Below are 24,522 nucleotides of genomic sequence, written 5' to 3' on the forward strand. Positions count from 1 at the left end.
CCCCAACTAAATGGGAGGCATAATCTAGTGTTTCCTGTAATACTTTTCGCTGTCCTTTTGTGTGTGTGTGTGTGTGTGTGTGTGTGTGTGTGTGTGTGAGCGCGTGCGCACAGGATATTGAAAGCAGGGCCTTCCACAGTGATTTTTAAGTCTGGAAAATGTTCAATAAATTTACTAAGTTGCAAAACTGCAAACCTGGAGTACCCTCTCTTTTTAGCTTAGGTAGTTTATCATTGTTTCCGACGTATTTGCTCTGCGACTTACAAAGGTAAGTAGGCTCTTTCGGAACAATGAGATCATAAATGTTTGCTAATAGGTAACACGACGTTGTGACCATTCACCAACAAATGTATTCACTTAGGTGAAACGGATTGTCTCCATCACAAAAGGGAAGTGGGAAGTGCAAATCCTTGTAGATGATTCTGTTTCCGACATTTCTCTAACAGGCAGAGAGCCGAGTTTCTAAGGGACACCAGCGGTTTCTCGCAGCCCCGCGAGTCCCAGGGCCCACGCTGAGACTGGAGTCTGTTTTTCTATCCTCTCCGTCTCCCAGTCTCTACCTTGTCTGTACAGGCTTTGAGTACTTCTCAGCAAGGCCAAGTATCTTAAATGAGTGCTGTAGTTAGTTGTCTTACCCTAATTGATGGCTAAGTAGCCCCGGCAGACCTGGAACTCACTATAGCTCAGGCTGGCTTCGAACTCGTGGCAATCCTCCTGCCTTAGCCTCATGAGGGCTAGGATAACAGGTGTACCGTTGTCGGTTTACTCTTATTTTGCCTAAAGTTGTCCCCGATTCTGTGATCTCTATGCACCGCGAAAGGGAATTTGGTTGCTGAATCTAGCAAGTGTACACAGCTTCTGGACTAAGACGACCAAATTAATCCAGTTTGGACGGATTGTGGCCAAGCTCACAGTCTAAATTTAGGGTTATTTCAGGTCATGCCTTGTGTGCCCCCTAAAAACCTCGCCCCTAAGTAAGGCCAGAGCCTACGATCCTATTGATCTTGAAAGGTGTCATTCTTTTAACGCCTGACGGGCCTGGGTAGCGCTCCACAGGGCATCAGTAGACTTCGGCAGGGCTCGGCAAAGCTCGACAGTACTCCGGCAGGGCTCGGCAGAGTTCGGCAGGACCCCGGGAGGGCTCGGGCCAGGCTCCTTTGAGCACCGGCTGGGTTCGGCAGAGTTCGGCCAGGCTCGTTAGAGCTCCGGCAAGGGCTCGGCAACATTCGGGTCCCTTCGGGTGCAGGAGCCCAGCCGCCTCCACGATCGCGGAGCGCCCGGCGGTGCGCGCTCCCCGAGACCCCAATCCTCCTGAGCCCCGCGGCCCGCCCATTGTGCCGCGGGGTTCGCCACCCGCCGGCCGCCTGACGCAGCCGAGGCTCCGCCCCCGGCGTGACGCCAGCGTCAGGCCAGTCCCGGCGTGCTCCGCGGCTGCCCGCGGTCGAGAGCACTGAGGCATCTTCCCGAGAGCGGCCGATCGTCCGCGTCGCTGCACTGCGCACCCCGGCCGGCCACCCCGTCGCCCCCCGCCGCCCGCCCGTGCGTCCGAGCGGCCGCAGCCCTCCGCCGAGGGCGCCCCGGGACGGAAGGGTCCAGCAGCCTGCCGGCGCCCGCCGCGCTCGTGGTCGCCGTCGCCGTGGTCGTCGTGGTCGTGTCCGCCGTCGCCTGGGCCATGGCCAATTACATCCACGTCCCGCCCGGCTCGCCCGAGGTGCCGAAGCTCGACGTGACGGTGCAGGACCAGGAGGAGCAGCGCTGCCGCGACGGCGCCCTGAGCCTGCTGCGGCACCTGCGGCCGCACTGGGACCCCCGCGAGGTGACCCTGCAGGTGAGGCCGGGCGGGGACCGCGATGCCTTCCCGAAGCCCTTGGCCGCGGCAGCGACGCCCGCCCGGCCCCCCGGAGGGGCTCCCGAGGGTGGCTGCCCCTGCCCTTGTCATGCTCGGGGGTTCCTTCCTCTCCTCCCGCGGTCCTCACGGCGCTGCCCTCCCTCTCCGCGCTTCCCTCCCATCCCTGCCTTATCCAGCCTGGGATCTTCCCACATCCTCCGGGCCCAGGGAGAACTCCCTTCCAGAGCGGAATGACCGTGGCCCTGCTGCCCACGCCAGGATGCTAGGGAACGCTATTCTGCGTTAGTGGAAGGCTTATTTGAGTTGGTGCTTCTACATTTTATGTAAAGTCTTAGTGACATTAATGCCCTGGGTTAGAGGAAGCTGCGACCAGAGGATATTTTCGTGAGTCAGTGTATTTAAAGACAAAAATTCTCAGGAAAAAAAAAACCCGAAAATCTAGGATTAAAATAACAAACCCTTGCAAGTTAGGATTCCTCATACCCAGAATTTATTTGGCGTGATTTGGTATTAGTTTTTGCAGTACATTTCTTTAGGAATTACCAAGATGTGCTTCCCTTTTTTCTTTGCAAACAAACAAACCAAATTATTATTATTATTTTTTTAACGGCTGGAGCTTATTTTAGAGTTGAGCAATAATGGTGGAACATTTATTTGGATTATTCAAGTCATCTGCTTGATTTTAATGCTAAATTGTGGGGTTTTAATTTTTTAATATATTTTAAATTATTTTTTAATATATTTAAACCATGAGCAGTGTCTAGGGTTCAGAGCAGTTCCTGACACTTGGGACTTTCATGAGTTTTAGTTTCAGTTCTTGCTAGAAAGGTTCTGAGCAGATTAAAGGAACCCATATGTTTTGGGGAAGAAACTTGTTAGACAAAAGACTGAATTTTAAAGCATGCTTGTTGACTAATCGTAAAGGAAATAGTGGATTCAAAATTTTTTTTATATAGCTTGGAAAATTATTACATTTCCTTCAAGGAAGTGCTTTTCAAGTGGAAACATGTTTATTTGTGTATTTTTTGCAGTTCTGGGAAGGCTGAGGCTGTTGAGTCCTAGGCGAATGCTCTAGCACTGAGCTGTGCCTGGAGCCCCCACGTTAGACTGTTATATGTGTTAACTTCCTTGAGAGGGTTTTAAGATTTAATGAGATTTATTTCTGGAAAATATCTTACTAATTAAAAGCAGTTCTGCTTCCTGGTAAACTGCAGTGTTGGCAACCATGTTTTTTTAGCAGTGACTTTTAAAGTTTGAAACTTTGAAGCTTGGAATTTCTTTTGATTTACTTGTATGTAGAATAGTGATAATAGCTGTTGGATGGAGTGCTGTGTGCTGGATCGAGCTATATTCTTTTAAATCTTCGTTGCCTAGGAAACCATATTAGGTAGGTGCTATTTCCTAGTTCATGTATTTAGTGAAGAAAAGCCAGGGTATATGTAAAAAAAAAAAAAAAGGAGAAGCATAAAACTATTTTGGTTGTTGTACAGGAAATCCAGTTAAATCATGGTTTATGTGTACCAAAAAAAAAAAAATTTTTTTTTTTGAGACAAGATGGCCAGATTGGTCAGTCACCTGGCAATCCTGTTTCAGCTTCCCGTTGTGGTGGGATTATAGGTTTTTGCCCCCATTCCTGGCCTATGTTGTGACTATTATCTTTAACCTTTGGATTTGTAAATCTGAACATATGTATATTTGAAAGTGATGACATCACTTCTCCCTAGAATTGATAATTAGAAATTCATTTCCTCCTGTGCAGGCAGAACTCTTGGATCAGAAGCTGAGCCCTTGGTGGGCCAAGGTTATGGTTGTTCATTTACCTCCAGTCCTCTCCTGCTCAGTGGAGTGGACTTCACACATACTAGGGCATTACAAACTAATGATGCCTTGGGGCTTTGTTTAGTGATTCTGTTTTTGTTGTTATTTTTATTTCCTTTAGACAGGGCCTCACTGTATTGTCCCATCTGGTCTGGAACTGGCTCTGTGGACCAGGCTGGCCTTGTCCTCCTGAGCCTTGGGCTTAAAGGTTCTTGTCACTACAGCCTGCTTGTTTAGTATTTTTTTTTTTATGGCTAAAGTTCCTTTTGAAATTTTATCTCCCTTGAACTGTAAAGATAATATTCCTACCTTATTTCAGGAAGGGAAAAACATGTATCCGATAGCCAAAAAATAATATAATTTCCAGTCAGCTGGAATCAATAATAGCCTTTTTTTTTTGGTATGTTCCTCCCTCCCCTTTTTGCATGTTTATGGGGATGGAAGCCTGCGCCTAGTGCTTGCTACATAGGCTTTCTACCCCTTGAGCTATGCCCCAAGTCTTCACCTGGCTTTTTTTCCCTCAAAATAACCTTTTTCTTGGCTGCATGTAGTGGAGACAGGAGGATCAGGAGCTCAAAGTTGTTTCTAAGTCTTCACATTAGGAATTCCAGGCTAGCATAAGCCACTTGAGAGCCTGTCTTAGCACCCCATCCCCCCCCCAAAAAAGAAAAAGTACGTTAAAAATATTCTCTAAACAAATTTTAGAGGCTTTTTGTGATAACCCTTATCTTTTCTGGTAGTTACTTCTATAATAGCAACGTGTAGAAGATGAAAAAAATGTAGAAAGAGCCCAAGACCCAGAAAGAACTAGATGTGCTCTAAGTGATAGTTTCTGCTCAGAACTCAGTGGCACGTGAAATTGGTTCTTGTTTTGGATAAAGCTGCCCTTATCAGAAGTAAAAACGCTGTAAGGAATGGTTTCATGAGGTTTTTGGAGTTAGATTTCTGCATAGGCAGAGTAGTTCTGAGACAGCACCAGCCAAACGCTTTCTGTTTCATACTGTCTTGTTCGAAAAAGCCCTTCTACCGCATTCTCCAGCCGCCTTGTGAGGAAGACAGACAAGAGCTGCTAAGGTATTACAGTGAAACTGAGCCTGTGCCTAAGTGACAGATCCGGGAGGGACTTATCTGAGGAATTACTGCTCCTTGACCTAGAAAGGTTGTGTGTATGTGTCGTGGTTGAGCCAGGGAAGCCATGTCTGTGCAAGATGAATTCCTTAAAACACTGCCATGGCCCAGGAAAGACTGCTGTGAGCTCTCTTGAGCACATCTGCATTTCCTTCCACTATGCTCCAGGTTTAGGAAATGGCAGAAACTCCTTTTGTTATGCAGCATCTCCTTCAGTTGAATGTGATTTTTTGACGTATCTACTTTTTGGGGGATAGTTATGTGTAAAAGATCAAAGACTTGTTTTTTCCTCTCTATTGTTATTTTCTCAGCTCTTCCTGCCTCAGCTTTACAAGTTAGCCATGCCCAGCTAATTTTTTTCCCTTTGAAAAAGCTGGCTCTGTGTCTTGAATGTTCCATCAGATCACCTTAGGGCTTCCTGAGTACAAAAGTGTTTGAGCAGCACTTTCTCAGAAGTTCTTTTTTAGAGATCATGATAAAGCAGCCAAGGCTCCATAGGCTAGGGAGACCGCCCTTGTTAAAGAGGTTGTAAAATCAACATCTCTTAGAGGCTTGGAGGCAGAGAGAGGGGATTCTTGGAGCCAGCAGGCTTATCCAGCTCAGGGTCCAGGGAGAGATCCTGTTCTGATATACATGGTGGAGCTTGATTGAGATAGATTGATGTCAGCTCTCAGCTTCCATACGCACACACTTGTATCATGCCTGCACGTGTCTGTGAGCTCACACATGATGTAGCAACCTCTCTGTCATCTGTCTGTGCTGTAGCATCCCTGGTAGCCGGTATTAGTAAGGACGGAGAACATGGGGTTTGTGTCTGTGCCACAGCTCAAGTTTTGTTCTATTTCTTTTTGAGACGGTTTCACTCATTCTGTAGCCCAGGCTAGACTATAACTTCCAGGCAGATGGCCTACCTTAGCCTCCCAAACTCATACTACAGGTATGAGGTAGAGAACCTGCCTCCTGGCCAAATTTCTTAACCTTTCTAAGCTTCATTACCCTTAGCTGTAAAATGGATCCAATAAACAGTTCCTTACCCCTGAGGCTTGTGAACGTGAAATAAATGCTAGCTCATGATAATTATGCTTCTGAGCGCTGGCTGCATAGGGCCTCAATCAAAAACATCTGCTCTTTGAAATGCACAGCCTGAGACAAACCAGAATATGTAATGTGATGGCTTCTGAATGACTGTTCACATTTTGTCACATGCAAACGTGGCCCAAGAACATTTTGGAAGCCTCCGATTCCTGTGACACAGGGTTGTGCTTTCCCCCAGTGCTGGTGAGTTCAGTGTGTTCACTAGGCACCCCAGCCTCGTCGATATTTCTCTTTGTTTTTGGAATCTCTGACTTTTAAGCATATGCCAGGTTTATAATTCTAACATACAAAGTTATGGTTTTATTGTGGTTTTCCATTTGCACATCTTTTTTTTTTTTTTTGTTTTTGTTTTTTTGGCCTTGTTCATTTTTGCCTTTACCCAAATTCAGTGGTCTGTTTCCTATCTGTTCACCCAACCCCACCCACCCACCTCTGGTTTTTCAAGATAGGTTTCTCTGTATAACAGTCCTCGCTGTTCTAGAATTCAACTTTGTCGACCAGGCTGGCCTTGAACTCAAAATGATCTGCCTGCCTTTGCTTCCCAAGTGCTCCGGTTAAAGGCACCTACCACTACCACCCAGCTTCCTGTTGTTTCTGATGTCTTAGAAAGATAATGTACAAGGGTGGGAGAGATAATGTGCAATTGATTTTTTTTTTTAAAAAAAAGACTATTTTTGCACTTTTGATGTAATTATTTAACTATGGTTAGGAGATGTAATTGCTAGTTACTTTCCAGATATTAACACCTGTGATTTGGCTCAAGCAAATCATTTCCTTTCCTTGGGTCATCATTGTGGTGGAGAGGATGGCTTTGTAATCTTTGGCAAGCATTTAAATCTGTACAGAAATGAATTGTTTGGAGAGTTGGTACATGCCTGAGATACCAGCATATAGGAGCTCTGGGTGGTAGGATTTTGACTTCCATGGCAGTTTGGATTTCAGTGTAACACCTGGCCCCCAAGACCTAAAAGAAACTCTAGTGAAAACACCAAAACATAGCATAGGCAGTGTGCGTATCTTAGAAAGCACTCAGGAAAACATACAAAACTCTAAACATAGTAAAGTGTGTTTCAGTGTGGTGTTTCCTATCATCCACTACCGTCATTGCTAAATGGTAGATTGAATAGAAGGAACTGTGAAGTTTCAGAGCTCAAAATGTAGCTCAGTAGTAGAGTATTTGCCTAGTGTGTGCTGCCTAGGGCTCAGTCCCAGTTTTAAGGACCAAGTTCCTAAAATTCAGTAATTGTTAATGTACTTTTAAAGTAGCGATAATGTTAATTTTTAGGTGGGTTTCTTTGTGCTATGAGTTGGAGCACAAGGCAGGCCCATGAGAATTGGGAAGAAGCTTCATAGAGGTGGGGGATTCTAATCTCAGCCTTTGTGGGAGGTAGGGGTGAATATGGGGTGCCAGGTGGTGGCAGTTGAACCCATGGTCTTGTGCATACCAGGCAAACACTGTGCTTTGAGCTACCCTCAACCCCTGAGCTGAGCTTTGAGGGAAGATGAGATTCTAGGCAAGGAAGAAGTATCTCACAAAGACAGTTACATAGGACCTAAGGAGTTTGGACAGAGTAGAGGGAGTGGGGGTTTCCTGGAATGAGAAGGAGGGCACTAAGAACCTGTGCCTCACTATCTGGGAAAGCATGGGATGTTCTCCAGCAGGTGAGTTCTACTTTCTTCCTTTGTTTTAAGAGACGTATCTCATTTCAATGCAGAGAAACATTGGTTGAGAAAAACTTGTATGGTTTTAGAGTAAAATGCCAGAGGAGGGTGTTCTGTAGAAGGAGCTGTGGGCAGGCCTGCTTTTCATCCTGCCCAGCTTCCGCATGGCTAGCTTTACACCCGAAATAACAACACACAAACTGTATTCATTTAAACACTGTCTGGCCCATTCTATCTAGCCTCTTCTTGGCTAACTCTCATATCTTGATTAACCCGTTTCTGTTAATGTGTGTAGCACCACGAGGTGGTGGCTTACTGGGAAGATTCTAACCTGCATCCATCTTCAAGAGGAGAGCTATGGCGTCTGCCTCATTGTCTTCTTCCCCCCAGCATGCTGTTCTGTATACTCCACCCACCTATGTTCTGACCTATCAGCCAAGCAGTTCCAGTTTCTTTATTAATTAACCAATGAAAGCAACACATTGAAAGAAGACCCACCTACATCAGTGTGCTGGATTACCCACGTCCCTAGTAGCATGCACATGTGTGTGCCATGAGAAGTGTTTATCACCAGACCAGGAAGTTACTCTGCCAAACAGTTAGTTTAGTAGATAACTATTCGTGAGCTGGTAGGTTTCCTCTATCTCCGTCCTGGCAAAGATGACTCTCCTTGGATCCCATGATTCAGGGTGCTTTAATCTTAAAGTCTTCCATTTACCACACATGGTCATGATGGATTGTATCTAAGAGTTGTCAAACTTTGGGAGTCATTTGACTCCGAGTAGTTTATTTTAGGCCTATTTAAGTGAAGTGCAATTTGGTGAAAACTTTCCTGGTGAAAATTAACTGAATCCCATGTGCACAATAAAGCACAGAGTAAGCCCAACAAAGATCAGACGTGCTGAGTGGTGGCGGCGCACACCTTTAATTCCAGTGCTCAGGAGGCAGAGGCAGGCAGATCTCTGAGTTTGAGGCCTGTGGAACAAGTTACAGGGCATGCTCTAAAGCTACAGAGAAACCCTTTCTCAAAAAGCCAAAAGAAAAAAAAATCAGACATGACTTCATCTAGACTGTCTGTAAAGTACATGTGACACCTCCATAGAGGTGGGTTCTATAGATTGACCACACGTGACACCTATAAAGATGGGTTCTATAGACACCTTTCAGAAACATAGGTTGTATAGATTAACTGAGCAAAACAAGTTTACAGTAAGGTGTAGTAATAAGAGTGGCGGGGGGCTGCGTCCCTGGCACCCCAGCCGCCTGGCTAGCTTATGCCCCGAAATAACAACACACAAACTGTATTCATTTAAACACTGCTTGGCCCTTTAGCTCTAGCCCTTACTGGCTAATTCTGATATCCCGATCAACCCATCTCTAATAATCTGTGAGCACTGGTCTTACCGGGAAGATTCTAGCCCACGTCCATCCTGGGTCGGAGCTTCATTGCGTGTGTCTGCCCAGGAGCCGGGAGCATGGCGTCTCTCTCAGGCGTCTGCTCCCGAGTTTAAATGAATACAGTTTAAATGAATACAGTTTAAATGAATACAGCCGGTCAGCCTTCTGGGTTATGCATCCCTTTTGAAGGAAGAATCTCATCTGTTCAACATTCCAGGTTCCCCCAGTGTTTATCTGTGAGAACGAGGGCCTCCATGCTTCCTATACAGTGGGACTCCGGAATAATATGACTTTGAATAAATGATAACCTTGGATGGATTTAGAAGAACCCAGTGACTACCACACACTAATAGAATGTCGGGTAGATACTGTGGGCTGAGACAAGTTTAATTTTACTTGTGCATATTTCTGTGTATCCCATGTGTGTACAGGTACCTGTGAAGGGCAGAGGGTGGCTTTACATTCCTGGAGCTGTCTGGGTTCTGGGAACAAAACTCTTGTTCAGTAGAAGATCTGCTCTTAACTGCTGCTGTCTCTGGCCCACAGGACAGGTTACACATTGAGTTAAGGGCTGGCTAGATTACTCAGTTGACGAGGAAGGCACTTACTTGCTGCTAAGCCTCTTGAACTGAGTTTGAATCCTAGAATCCATGTGTTTGGAAGGAGAGGACTAACTCCTGCAGACTGGTTTATGACCTTTATATGTGTGTGTGTGCACTCACAGATGATTTTAAAAACAGTTTTTGAAAAAAAAAAGTTGCATTAAGATGGGATAAGAGGGACTGGATAGATGGCTCAGCTGTTAAAAGCACTTGTTTGTTTTCCCAGAGATCCTGTGTTTCATTCCCAGCACCCACATTCCACCTCACAGCTATCCATAACGCTAATCTCAGAGGATATGAAACTTCCCTTTTGGCCTCCTGTGGGCACAAGACACACACATGTGCACAGACATGCACAGCAGGCAAAACACCTATACGAGTCAATCAACTTTTTAAAAAAATTTTTTTTTTTGGTTTTTCAAGATAGGGTTTCTCTGTGGCTTTGGAGCCTGTCCTGGAACTAGCTCTTGTAGACCAGGCTGGCCTCGAACTCACAGAGATCCGCTTGCCTCTGCTTCCCGAGTGCTGGGATTAAAGGCATGCGCCACCACCGCCCGGCCAACTTTTTAAAAAATTAAGAAAAGATAGTATAAGATCAGGGCTAGAAGATGTCTTAGCTGGTAAAGCTCTTGGCTGAAGTGCTTGCTGTGTTAAGTGTGGCCTGGAGTTTTGACCTGCAGTACCTGTAGAAGTGTTGAGTGCACACGTAGACCTGCTTGTGACCCTAACAATAGGAAGGTGGAGGTGGCTTTCTGCAGCAAGGTCGCCAGCTAGGTCACCTGTGCACTAGCTCTGTGAGTTCAGCAGAGGAGTGCCTGAGGACGGTCAGGCTTGGGCCTCTCCATGTGTTTTTGCGTATGTGTGAACACACACACATGTACACGGCATGCAACAAGGAATTGCCCCTAGAACCTTGTTTTATATTTAAAAGTGCATGCTTCATCAGGTGGTGTCTTTGTGTATGCATCTCAGAAAGGAAGCTGGGCAAGTGACTCTGCTCATCTGGGTTGTTAAACTCAGGAGGTGGGGAGGGTGCTTGAGTTCAGGAGTCCAAAGCCTGCCTACCCACACAGCAAGATCACTTCTTAAAAGTAAGTTTGAGAAAAACCTCATGAAGCAAACTGTATCGTGTAGACCTAAACTCTGGGCAAGAGATAAAATAATGCCAGCAACTTAGACTTTCTCTCTTTCCTTTCTGGTCTTACCCTTGCCCTCCATTTTGAGTGCTGACCACCATGGTAGCAGTACTTTCTCTTTCTCCTCCCTCCGTTCCTGAAAATGGATCGGATTTTTTGGATTAGTTCTTTTTCACAAGTTAAGTTCCTAGATAAAATAGTCACCTATGCATCATTTTATAAGAGTCTGCATAAACACTGTCATCTCACTAAAAATATCCAGAGTTAAACCTTAAGAGTAGAAAGGAAGGACTACTTTCTGCATACCTACATGATTAATCTTAGTTTTTTTTGTGTGTGTTTTTGTTTTACTGTGATCTACTCAAACATTTTACAAGAGTTATACCCTATACTCATGTATACAGTTTCACATTAAAAATATCTGGGTGGTGCTATAGGTCTTTAATCCTAGCACTTGGGAGGCAGAGGCGGATAGATTGCTGTGAGTTCGAGGCCAGCCTAGTCTACAAAGCAAGTTCTAGGACAACCAGGGATACACAGAGAAACCCTGTCTTCAAAAACAAAACAACAGCAACAACAACAACAAAACCTTTCAATTACATTTAATTTATTGCATGAGGACAGGCAGGTATCGGATCTTTCCTGCTCTCATGTGGTCCTTGGGGAACTGAACTTGGGTCCTCAGGCTTGACAGCAAGTACTTTTACCTATTGAGCCATCTTGCTATTTCCTTGTCTTTTTACTAGCATTTTATAAGAATTTATTCATGTATGATAGCTGCAAACATTTGATTGTGTAAAAAAAACAGGTAATTTACCAGGTGTGGTGGTATATGCCTTTAATCTCAACACTGTGAAGGCAGAGGCTGTGAGTTTGATGCCAGCCTGGTCTACATTGTGAGTTCCAGGACAACCAGAGGTATGTAGAGAGACTCTCAAAAAATGGGTGTGAGGAGGGGTGGGGTGGGCGACTAACTGTAATTTATGTTTCCTTGTGACAGGTCATATGCTCTTGAGCGTAAGACCCTCTTGCCTCTACCTCCCAAATACTGGGATGTCAGGCATTGGATGCATAGCTTGTCTTTTTATTTATTTATTAAACTGTTTTAGTTTTGTAGTAGTTAAAATAATATTCTAGCTCTGACTACCTGCATGTATATTTGTTACTTTGAATTTTTTGAGTATTTCCATAGGGTAAATTCTTACTGGAATGGAAAAGTGATAAACTGTGTGTCAGGGTTTTCTGGAAAGTGAAGTTGTTGAAGTGGCTTATGTGACAGCTAGCGGGTCTGCAGTTCCTAGGACGGCAGCGTGAAACTCAGGCGGAGCTTGATAGTGCAGTCTCGAAACAGAATTTGTTCAGCGTTGTTTATTTTTGTTTTATGGTCCTTCTGATTAGATGAGGTCTACCCATGTTATATAGAATAATAAGTCAACTAATTGTGTGTGTTTCCCCATGGACAGTACATTTTCATAGTGACACTGAAAAGATAGGTGGAGTTTAATCACTCTGCCAAGATGTGGGCCATAGTAAACAGCTGAGCTTTTGATTCTTATGAAGCCAGGCTTCATACAACTCAGCTACTGTACCTAGTCAGGGTGTTCTATTTTAAGTGCACAGAAGAAAAACACAGGTAGGTCCCTTCCAAAATCTGGGCAATTCTATTCATTTTACCAGCTTGCACTTCCTGGAATGAGATTGCAGCATGCTCGCATGTCACAGCTGTCAAAGACTCTTCACTAGTGAGTTTTGGGTTCCCTGTTAGCCCAGCCATAACTGACTTATAAACTATGAAAATGTACTCAAATTTGGCCTACAAAATAACCCACAAAATAAGTTAACTCTACACATATGTGTGTATAAATGGAAATTATCTTACTCTGTAGTTCAGGCTTGCCTATAACTCACTGTGTAGCTTGTCTCAGTGGATTTAGAAAAAGAGGCAGCTCCTATGTCCTTGGTCACCTTCTCCCCCCCCCCCCCCCCCCCAGTTGTAGTAGTTTTGGTAAGCAGGGAGCTGCCAGGCAAATACAGTTTTTCTCCATTGTGATGGTTCTGGGATTAGCGGCCCCAGATTTTGTTTGACTATGTCCACATCCATTCCTGCTTTGCCTTTGGTATCCATTCCTAGTCAGCCTGTGTCCTTTTACTCGGATAGTGTGGCTAATGGCCAGGGAGTCAAGCACTTTCTCAGTGTTTTGTACACTCTGTAGATACAGTGACAGAACGCTTCTGCAGTTGATCATATCACTGCTGGGTTCTGCTCACCTTGGAATCCTGTTAGCGCTTGTCAGTGTTGTGACAGGACAGCCCTCAGTGCTGAGGATCAGCGCGCTCTCTGTCCCAGTTCTTTCCCCAGGTAGTGACTGGGCTCGTGCTGCTGACCTAGACATTTGAGTCATAGACAGCATCAGGGTTATGTGGGCTCCATTACTCTGGGTTTAGATAAATAGGACAGCTTTACTAACGACATGGTTTTCTCTTCCTACAAATGGATGATTTCTATGTTTGAGTTCAGAACCACAAACCATTGAAAAGTGAACAGTTTCCGCCCCTCAGAGATGAGGCTCCCCTCCTTTTTGCTGCATCCTCTCCCGATTTCTGTGGGCATGTCCCGGGGTTCCTCGTTGATGTAACTGATCTGTGTGTGGCATTCTCTTCTCTCCTACTTTTAACTGAAATGCCCTGCACAGTCTCTGTCGAGTGCCCACGTGCTTTCTTTTCTTTAGGTGTTTTTGATCCAAGATTGTTTGAGTCCACAGATGCACAGCTCTTTCTCTGTGTATAAATTTTATACAACTACATGTTTGTGTACACATGTATTTTCTTTCAGATAATAAGATGTGACTGGAGAGATGGCTTAGTGGTTGAAAGCTCTTGTTGCTTTTCCAGAGGATTCAGCAGGTTCAATTCCTAGCACCCACATGGCAGCTCACAACTCCAGTTGTAGGGGATCTGATGTCTGTCCTCTTCTCATCCTGTACAGGCACTAGACACATTCATGGTGCATAGACATATATGCACATAAAACACTTATACATATAAAATAATTAAAAATAAGAAAACTAGAGACAGGGGCATGATGGCATGTCTGTAATCTCAGCAGTGAGGAAGTAGAGGTGGATGATGGAGTTCAAGGCCGTCCTTAGCCACATAGTGCAAGGCCAACCTGGGCTACATTAGACCGTATCTGAAGCACACAGACAAACTTAATATTTTCAGTGTATTCATATTTTGTTATTTGATGGAGGAAGGTAGCTCCTACTACAGTTATTGAGGTATATGCATTAATTTTGAAAATTTGAACATTAAACCACCTTTGCATTCCTGGAGTAAATCAGATTTAGTTGAGATGTCACATTGTTTTTATATGTTTCTGTACTGATTATTAATTTAAGAGTTTTGATCTTTTTTCTTTTGAGACAAGGTCAGCACAGGTTGGCCTCCAACTTATGGTCCGGCATTACAGTCCTGTGCTCCGGTCACACCCATCTCATGGCTGCTCATAAGACACTTGCGTTGTTTCCCTTTGTAGTGTCTGGCTGAGATTTGTTTTTTATTTAAGTGTTACTCCTAACGATATATGTGTAAAAATCTGTTGTATGTGTTGCGTAGAAGTTTGTAGTGGGAGCTGTGGGCTGCATTCCTGCCACCCAGCTCCCGGCCGCCTGGCTAGCTTATGCCCCAAAATAACAACACGGAAGCTGTATTCTTTTAAATACTGCTCGGCTCATTTCTATTAATGTGTGTAGCACCGAGGTGCACTTACCGGGAAGATTCTAGCCTACGTCCATCCTGGGTTGGAGCTTCATCGTGTCTGCCCAGGAGAGGGGAGCATGGCATCTGAGCTCACTTCCTCTTCCTCCCAGCATTCTGTTCTTTTTACTCCACCCACCTATGTTCTAACCTATCAGGGCCAAGCAGTTTCTATATTAGTTAACCAATGACCTTCCTCCATCAGAAGTTATCTTAATTCCCTTTTTTGTTTTCTTCCTCCTGTCCCCCTCCCCTCCCTCCCTCCTTCCTTTTTTAGCTTCCTGGTTTCTCTGTAAGGTCTGTCTTATTTCATTCACCAGTAGCCTGGGCTATTCTTGAACTTGGGGTCCCTCCTGCCATCCTTTGTGCTGAAATCTACAGGTATGCACCACAACTGCCAGTTTACTCCTAGCTTGTTGAGCTGTAAGGCTAGATCCCTTTGTGTGTGTGTGTGTGTGTGTGTGTGTGTGTGTGTGTGTGTGTGTCTGGAGGGTCGAATCTAGGCCATATCTGCATGTTAGGTGTATAGTGTACCGCTAATTTATACCCTTCACTTGTAGTTCCTTGCCCTTTTCTAATACATTAAGCTTAGTTATTATCTCTTACTTTGCTTATATGTCCTTTGCTGTGTATAGACTAAGGCAGTCTCTCATGCAGTCTTCTCTACTTTTCTCATCTTGTAGGATTGGCCATGGGCCTGTCATACTTAATTACACAGGCCACACGACCTGTGCTGAACTTGTCACTGTCTGTGGTGATCTTTCCGTTCAGACTCAGCCTGTGCGTCTGGTGTGATGTTTAAGCATGTAAGTCATTGATATCACCTTGCCAACTTCTAGGAGGACAGAAACAACCTAGTAAGTCTGTCTTCTGTTGGTCGGTGACAGTTCTTTATGCTGAGCACAGGAATATGTGCAGGTATCTGCTGGTAAGAGGTATCTGCTCTTTGCAGGGGCTGACAGCCCCTACGGAAGCTTGCATGGCTTGTCTCCTTTCCCACCTGTCACGTTCTGTTCAGCACCTGACTGCTCATTTTGCTCGCTGCGGTGACACCAACACCAGGATGCAGTGGACTGACGCTCACACTTCTGCTGTTCAGTCTGACATGTTTCTGAATTGCCCCCAGCTAATGTCTACTCCTCAGACGATTTGAATGTGCATTTGATTCGTTTCTAAAACAGGTAAACATTGGGATAAATAGCAAAATTAACTTCAACTATTTCCTACTTGAAGGTCTATGTGCATATTTTGTTTCTGTCTAGCTCACTTCCAGCTATTTGAGAAACTGCTCTTGAATGTTAAGCTTTAGGCCTTACTGAGGCCCTCTTTATAATCCAGCCAGTCATTTGGTCAGATGATACAGCTTTTGAGAGGAGGTTGCCTAGTTGGATGTGGTGTGTGTTCTTTGGGTATCCTTGATCAGTTTCATCGAAGCATTTTTCTCTGCCTTTTGAAAATCAGCACTTGAGAGGCATGTTTATTGCCAACAATTATTGGGGCATTTTATCTATCTGGTTTTGCCATGTACACAATTGAAAGTATTGGTACCTCCAGATATAGATGCCAAAGCTTGGTCAACTGAGGTCTTTATGACCAGTCTTAGTTATATTCACAAGGATGTACTTTCTCTCTGGGTGTCTGCACCAGCTTTCTATTAGCACAGTAAGTACCAACTAGTTTGATGATGTGGGATATTCTGCTGTTTATGTGTTGCTCTTATTGGTTAGTAAATAAAGCTACTTTGGCCTATGGTAGGGCAGAATATAGCCAGGCTGGAAGAGATATATAGAGAGAGTAGGCAGAGTTAAGGAAACGCCATGTAGCTGTCAGAGGAGAAGGATTCTGTTAAGCCATAGCTTTGTGGCGATACATAGACTAATAGAAATGGGTTAATTTAAGGTGCAAGAGTTAGTATAACTAAGAAACCTGAGCTAATAGGCCAAGCAGCATTGTGAGTTACTGTGTTCTTATGCATTTAGTACAATTACATACATTTTTTTCTTTCCTCTTCCCAAAACTGTGTGTGTGTGTGTGTGTGTGTGTGTGTGTGTGTGTAGAGGGATTATAGGATAGGTGGGAGAGTGTGAGATGGTTTCACTCTGGCTTAGAGCTCGCTATATAACCCAGACTAGCCTTGAACTGAGGATCCTCCTGAGTGCTGATATTACAATGTTGAGTCATCATACCTGGCCTTTCTTAGATATCTGAGACAATACTTTTTAATATATTTTGTGTGTATATGTGGGTAAAGACATGCTGTAACCTATGAGCAGAGGTCAGGGACAGCTGTCAGTTACACTCTCCTTTCCCTACTAGCTTCTGGAATTGAACTCTTGTGTCAGATGTGCTATTAAATGCTCTCACCCTCTGAGCCATTTTGCTGACTAGAAATATAATTTTTTTTTGTCAGTTTTTTAAGCTTCTAAGCACTGAGTCTTCTTCCCTCCTCCTTTGTCATACTGTTATCTGTGCATATCAAGATTGTCCATCTTCTCAAGTGGGCTAACTCACTGGTGCTTGTCAGGTCCTTCCCTGTATACAGCTGGGGATCACAGGCCTTGCCTGATAAGGAAGCACTTCATTTCTGAGCGGTGGTCCCACATTCTCCAAACAGATTTTTGATGTTAAAAAGCAGGTATTTTTCTTCTGTTTTTCCTGGGTTTTGGAGATTGAGCCCAGGAATTGGTGTGTGCCATCCCCACTAAGCTATACCCAAACCCTTGGTGTTTGCAGTTACCCTTTTATTCACCTACCGAGTTATCTGTAGTCCGATCCTTAGAACTGCATAGTCGAATTTCTCTGTCTTTTCTGCTTTCCCTGGCAGCTCTTCACAGATGGGATCACAAATAAGCTCATTGCCTGCTACGTGGGTGATACCATGGAAGATGTGGTTCTGGTGAGAATTTACGGCAACAAGACTGAGCTGCTAGTCGACCGCGATGAAGAAGTGAAAAGTTTCCGCGTGCTGCAGGCTCATGGCTGTGCGCCTCAGCTCTACTGTACCTTTAATAACGGACTGTGCTATCAGTTTATACAGGGAGAAGCTTTGGACCCGCAGCATGTCTGCAACCCAGCTATTTTCAGGTAGCTGCCTTTTCTAAATATTTTCCCTTAGAAAAATAATAGTATGTTTACTAAGGAAATACATTAAAAATTTTAAGATCACATTTCTTGGTGTGTGGGTTGTGGAGAGAGGTGTGTGGGTACGAGTTTGGGTGTTTTGTGCTGCAGCACAGTTTTAGTGTCAGGACAACTTGGTGGGGTGCATTCTCTCCCTTCACTGTGCCTCTTTGGAGTCAGATTCAGGCCATTTGCAAGTTCTTATGTGTTTTTAACAGCTGGGTGTGGTAGTCCATATAGGTAATCCCAGGAAGATCTGTTCAGGATCATCCTCACCCACCTAGAGAGTTTGATGTCAGCCTGGGCTACATGAGACCTTGTGCCCCTACCCTCAAGAAACTTAGTTCTTGAACACCCAGATGTAGTAAGAATGGCAGGCCGCTTCCCAACACCCAGCTAGCTTTACCCAAATTAATTACACAGAAACTGCATTCTTTTAAACACTGCCTGGCCCATTAGTTCCAGCCTCTTATTGGCTAATTCTCACATCTCGATTAACCCATTTCTAATAATCTGTGTAACATCACAAGGTGGCTTACCAGGAAAGATCTTAACCTGCGTCTGTCTGGAGTGGGAGAATTATGGCGACTGCCTGACTCGGCTTTCTTTCTCCCAGGATTCTGTTCAGTCTACTCCGCCTACCTAATTTTCTGTCCTATTAAAGGGCCAAGGCAGTCTCTTTATTAACCAATGAAATTAACACAAAACAGAAGACTCTCTCCCATCATTTCCCCTTTTTCTGTTTAAACAAAAAAGAAAGGCTTTCACTTTAACATAGTAAGATTACATATAACAAAACAGTTATCAAGCAAGAATTACAGTTAACAATATTTATATCTATTTTATCTTTTATCATAACTAAGGAAAACTATAATTATCTATCCATTCTTCAACTCCATCAAAGACTCCAGAAGGATATAATATAATATTACCTAAGTAAACAAGAAATAAGAAACTTCAAACTCTAGAAATGACAGAGACATCTCGCTGCCTGGACAGTCACCAAAGTTCTTTTGTACCATTGGGGCATGCATCTTCAGCCTTCAGGCCCATAGTATCCAGCAGACATTTTCATGAAGCAGGAAATTCCAAAGACAGTTCAGTCACTTTCTGCTGTGTCCTGCAGAATGTCTCACAGACTCTTTCATGAATCAGGAACCCCAAAAGACCATCTCAACTTTATGCAAGTTCAGCAGTCCTCTCTCTCCTTGTGTCCAGTTTATTTAACAGTCCAGGCAAGAGCAGTTTCTTGCCCAAATGACTATCAAACTCCATAAGGAGCCTCTTCAATGCCCATCTTCCTCTTGAAGTAGATTGGTGCTGCCAGGAGCGGACATGTCTCATTGTCATGAAAAACCCTAAGTTATTAAAATATTAAATGCTATATTCTGCAGTCTTTGAAAGATATGAAGAATGCCTATTCAACTAAAATATATATACATATATCTAGAAAATCTAACTAACATGACTACAAACTTGACTATTATTAATGATTATCCATTAACAACCTATATACATTACATTTTTACATGAACTACACAATCACAATACTTTAGTCAAGGTCAGAAATACATATAACAAAATTGACCTTAAAATCCATACCAATGCAAATTATTCATATCTATATCATATCCCACTTTAAATGTAAAAGAACACTTATAAACAATATTTGGGAATATGGACGTAGTTATTTCTCTCCAAACTGCTTTGTGCTGAATGGGGGTACTGTTAATCAGGTCTTTCATGGTATAACCTGGGTGCTCAGACTTTTGATTTATTGTCTGATCCGTGTTTATCAGTATCTGTGTTAGAAGTTGAAACACATTAGAACATAAAGAATATCAAGTGGGGGGCTGGAGAGATGGCTCAGAGGTTAAGAGCACTGACTGCTCTTCCAGAGGTCCTGAGTTCAATTCCCAGCAACCACATGGTGGCTCACAACCATCTATAATGAGATATGTTGCCCTCTTCTGGCATAAAAACATACATGGAAGGAATGTTGTATACATAATAAATAAATAAATCTTTAAAAAAAAAGAATATCAAGTGGATATCTTATTTTAGCTGCCAATATGGTGATTGCAGGTAGATTCAACTAGAGTAAGATTACATATAACAAAACAGTTATCAAACAAGAATTACAGTTAACAATATTTAACTGTGGCCACGGTAAATGATGTCTTGTTAAAGAGCCTTACAACGGACCCTTCCTGAATGGAGTCCATGGGTTTTATTTTAAAAAATTTCAAATGAAAACTGATTAGAAATGAAGTGTGCCCAATCATTTGCCTGTGTTGAAACTGCCTGAAATTCTGTTAAATGGTATACATTTTTATTCTTTTTGGGGGAAGGGGGTTGTTGTTGTTTACTTGCTTTTTGTTTATAGTTTTTTTTTTTTGAGACAGCATTTCTCTCTGTAAATGCCTTCGCTACCCAGAACTTGCTCTGTAGACTAGGTTGGCCTTGAACTCAGAGGTCCGCTAGTCTCTGCCTCCCAAGTGGTGTGTCCCACCACTCCCAACAATGTTTTTGTTTTTTAAGTTATACTATTAATTTAAATATATTTAAATTTTATTTTGTAACACTGTAAGACTTTGTAGCAGGTATAATTCTACAAGTATCAGAGTTCTTTACTAAAGTTGGAGACTAACATTGGAATACTTAGGAACTTTGTAGTGTCTAATTTAATAAAATTGATGCAAAATAACCCTATGAATAAGATATTGATAAGCCTGCTTAAGTAAATGAGAAACTAAGGCATAAAAACATTTCAGTCATTAACTTTTGATCCACCTGTAGATGCTGAAGAAATACCATTGATGGGTGACTAAGTCCTTATGTATTAGAATAGAATGTAAAGGAAAGTGGTGTAGGAGGGGTCTTCTTTCTATGTGCTGCTTTCATTGGTTGAATAAAGAAAACGGCCTTGGCCTTTTGATAGGGCAGCCCTTTAGGTGGGCGGAGTAGACAGAACAGGATGCTGAGAAGAAGAGAAGTGTGGCAGACGCCATGGCTCTCCTCTCCGAGACGGACACTGGTTAGACTCATGCCGGTAAGCCACAGTCAAGTGGTTGTACAGATTATTAGAAATGGGTTGAATCAAGATGTGAGAGTTAGCCACTAAGAGGTTAGAACTAGTGGGCCAGGCAGTGTTTAATTAATACAGTTTCCATGTGGTTATTTCGAGGTTAAGCTAGCTGGGTGGCGGGACATAGCCCGCTGCTCCTCATTACCACAGGAAAGCAGGGCTTAGTTGTGCTGCATAGAAAACTTGACATTGTTGGACTTGAAGGGGGCAGGCCGAGTGAGTGCAGACCACCAGACTGTTCTGTTACCATTTTAGCAGTCACAGTTACATAGTAATTCAGCAGCTGCAGGGTTTCTTTACTAAGGAAACTGTAATCTTTTTGAGCAACCTCAAGTGGAAAGAATAGATTGTTTACAAAGTTCTTCCTTAATGTCATTGAGTGACTGATTTTAAACTTCCTCCTATGTACTGACCAAGTTTGGGTGCTCAGTTGAGCCCCTTGTATGAGATGACAGGCGTCTAGAACATGTGTGCCTTCCACCTCCAGTTGTCTGTGTTACTTATTTCCACACACAGTGTGAACACCTCCAAAACTATTAGACTGTACTCTTGAGCATCTGAGTACATGTTGAGTACAGTTCACCATTGTGGATAAGTCTGGCCCACAGATAGTGCGTGATAGTGCGTGGAGGACAGAGAGAAAGCAGCTGGGGTGGGGAAGGCTGCATCATGGCACTTCTGTGTAGTAGTATTTGTGTAGAGATTGTGTAGGACTTGGTGTGTAGCAAGGTGTAACTTGGTGAGATTATTTTTTTTTCCTCACTCATTTTGGTTTTGCTTGGTTGAGTTCATGGATATGGGACCTACAGAGATGGAAGGCTGACTGCAGTTTTTAAGTCTTATGTAAAGGTTTGCCAAAGCTAATTTTAGTACTTATATAATTTATAACTATGTTTGATTAAAATGGTTTTACTTAATATCTACTCCTTTAGAACTTACGTGAATGATACGATCTAGGTCTTATACTCAGCACGCAGGTAGAGTAGTGTGTACTGGTAGAAACCATCAGCTGGGTGCTGGTGGTACACGCCTGTAATCCCAGCACTCGGGAGGCAAAGACAGGCTGATCTCTTTGAATTCCAGGCCAGCCTGGTCTATAGAGCGAGTTCCAGGACAGCCAGGGCTTTTACACAGAGCAATTCTGTCTCGGCAAGAAACCAGGCATTGACCTACACAAGGATATTGTGTGACAACTGGCTTACATCAAGTGATGTGTTGAATTGATCGTTTTTTAAAAAGGAGGCTGAAAAAGGAAAACAAGAAATTGATAGGAATCGAGTTAGTTGGTGTTTGAAGGGAGTATATTTGCTATTTGCTTTCTTACTCAGTTTATTTCAGATTGTGTTGTAACTCTTTTATGGCATTTTAAAATGCTTAGCAGGTTTTATTAACCACTAGAAAAAAGAAACTACAAAAATCAGGAAAGACAAGATTGAATCACTAATATGTCTGAATCATAAATTATTTTGAAAGGGATTATGGAAGTTCTCATCTTTACTGAACTTGGAAGAAATGAAGGATAAGCCAAATTCCCACACTCAGCAAAACAGAACAGATAACAGGAAGTGAGGCCAACTCAAACTCCTCACCCAACAAGAGAAGAAATAGGATAGGAATGATTCTTTCCTGGCATGGAGTATACCTTTGTTTGGGACGTGGAACCAGGTGGTCAGGAGTTCAAGGTCATCATCCTCAGCTCGTAGGAAGTTCCAGGCTTGTGTATACTTCTCCTTCCTTCTCAGACGCTCACTTGTACACATGTGACATGAACAGGAACATCAACAACAAAATAAAATTTTTTAAAAGCTGATTGATGCTGGAGTTGATGACTCTTTAGTTAAAAAAGCACATGCCTCTTGTAGAGGACCTGAGTTTGGTTCCTATGTCAGGCATCTCACAAAACTGCTTTTAACTCCAGCTCCAAGGGATACAATACCTTTAGCCTCTGGGCACTCATATGCCCATAGCCACACATACACATATTCATATCCATAAAATTAAAAACAAAATAATTCTTGCCTTGCCTTAGTGGTGCATGCTTTTAATCCCAGCATTCAGGAGGCAGAGATAGGCAAACCTGAGTTTGAGGCCAGCCTGGTCTACAGAACTAGTTCCAGGACAGCTAGGGCTGTTACACAGAAACCCTGTCTTGAAAAAGAAAAAAAAAAAAAAGAAACCTTTAAAAAAAAAAAAATCCAAAAATTGAGCTAGGTGACTCATGCTTGTTTTGCCAGCCCTCTGGAGGCAGAGACAGGAGGATTGCAACATGTTCAAGGCCAACCTGGGTTACAATTGAGTTCTAAGTCAACTGGTAGAACAGTGTGGTCTGTCTCAAAAAAAAGAAAAACCAGGAAAGGTTGGGGGGTATTGGAATATTTGATTGGGTTTGATCACTAGCACAGAGAATAAGTTAAAAAAATAGCAGCAAATGAGATTTATGGTTTATTGCTTTAAAAGCATACTATGATATACTTGTATTCTGTTTCTCCATACATCCTGGGCAAGTATTATATCCCTGTGTTGGCGGAGACTGCTTGTTTTTTTGACTGCCCAGACTTGAAATAATTGGACAGAGACTATACTAATTACAATACTGTTTGGCCAATGACACTAGCATAGCTAGTGTTTACACCTTGAATTAACCCATTTCTGTTAATCTGTCTATTGCCACTAGGCTGTGGCTTACTGTTGCTGGCATATTACTCTTTTGGCAGCTACATGGTGTCTTCCTGACTCCGCCTTCTTTTCCTCCTCTGTCTCTGCTTAGAATTCCTGTCTTGCTCTATTGTGCCCTGCCATAGGCCCAAAGCTGCTTCTTTATTAGCCAGTGGTAATGAAACACCTTCACAGCATACAGAGGGAACTCACATATCACCCCTGAGCTTTGCTCCTTTCACAGGCTTAAGTCAGTCTGTATACTCCTAACTTTGGTGATTCAGTGGGTTACAGTTTTAGGATTAAGATCAGCATTATATAAGCCACATGAATAAAACTCAAGAATATTCATGATGGAGGCTGGGAATATAGCTCAGTTGGTAAAGTGCCTGCCTGACATGTGTGAAGGCCCGGATTGGTTCCCTAGCACTGCTAAACTGGGTGTGCCGGCACCCAGCTGTAACCCCAGTAGGTGACACAAAAGTATCAGAAGGTCAAGGACATCCTTTACTGCCTAGTCCATACTCCAAGGCCTGCCTATGGTGCTTAAAAGTCAGACAAGTGGAGTAAATGTGGTAGAAACTGCTAGCATGGGTATTTGTTTAATCACAAGCTTTTATGACACTTGATGCTCTGTGTATTAGTTTGAGTTCTCAAATATTTTTGTATGTTAATGTTATCAGGGAAGCTTTTAAATGCTCTCATTCATTGGCTAGATCCCAGCCAAACCCATTAAACCAGATTTTTGGGGATAATAATTTGTTTTTCAGCAATACCATTGATGAGGATTGCTTCTACTTCTGGGCTCCTCACTGCAATAGTACCTTACGTGTTAAGTGTCTTGACTGTGGCGATGTTATTTTCAGAGGGAGAAGAGACACTGGCCTTAACGTGAGTAGAGGCGAGCCAGTAGGGATTCGTAGCCAAGGAGCAGGATGTGAAGTTAATAGGTCAGACGTTCAGTAGGCCAAAAAATATTAATAGATCAAAAAATAGAGTGGTGTCAGGGATGTTAGCATACAGCCTGGTAGGAGATGCACTGCAGCAGGGTGCAGGCCCAGCAGCCCTGCCTGGCATGGCCAGGCATGTGGTAAGCAGCCCTGACCTGACTGGGTAGAATCACTGTTACAGTGGGAGCTTAGAAGGAAAAGCCACAGAGATGGGGAAGACAGTTGAGACACCTGACAAAGGTGATCAGTGAGGACCAGCTTTATT

At 43.3% G+C, this 24,522-nt stretch overlaps 1 protein-coding gene across 1 annotated transcript in view; it reads left to right on the plus strand.

The window, feature by feature from the left end:
• Positions 1-1,412: 1,412 nt before the first annotated feature.
• The window catches only part of Etnk1 (ethanolamine kinase 1), a 47,055-nt gene continuing 23,945 nt past the window's right edge, over positions 1,413-24,522 (plus strand). The window contains exons 1-2 of the mRNA XM_041680363.1: positions 1,413-1,828; positions 17,269-17,528. Of these exons, the coding sequence (XP_041536297.1) occupies positions 1,673-1,828; positions 17,269-17,528 (416 nt within the window). The 5' untranslated portion in view covers positions 1,413-1,672. The remainder of the gene's footprint in view (positions 1,829-17,268; positions 17,529-24,522) is intronic.

The sequence above is a fragment of the Microtus oregoni genome, unplaced genomic scaffold (assembly GCF_018167655.1).
Source record: "Microtus oregoni isolate MIOR12 unplaced genomic scaffold, Mior012 000002F_ref0000024, whole genome shotgun sequence".
Taxonomy (NCBI): domain Eukaryota; kingdom Metazoa; phylum Chordata; class Mammalia; order Rodentia; family Cricetidae; genus Microtus; species Microtus oregoni.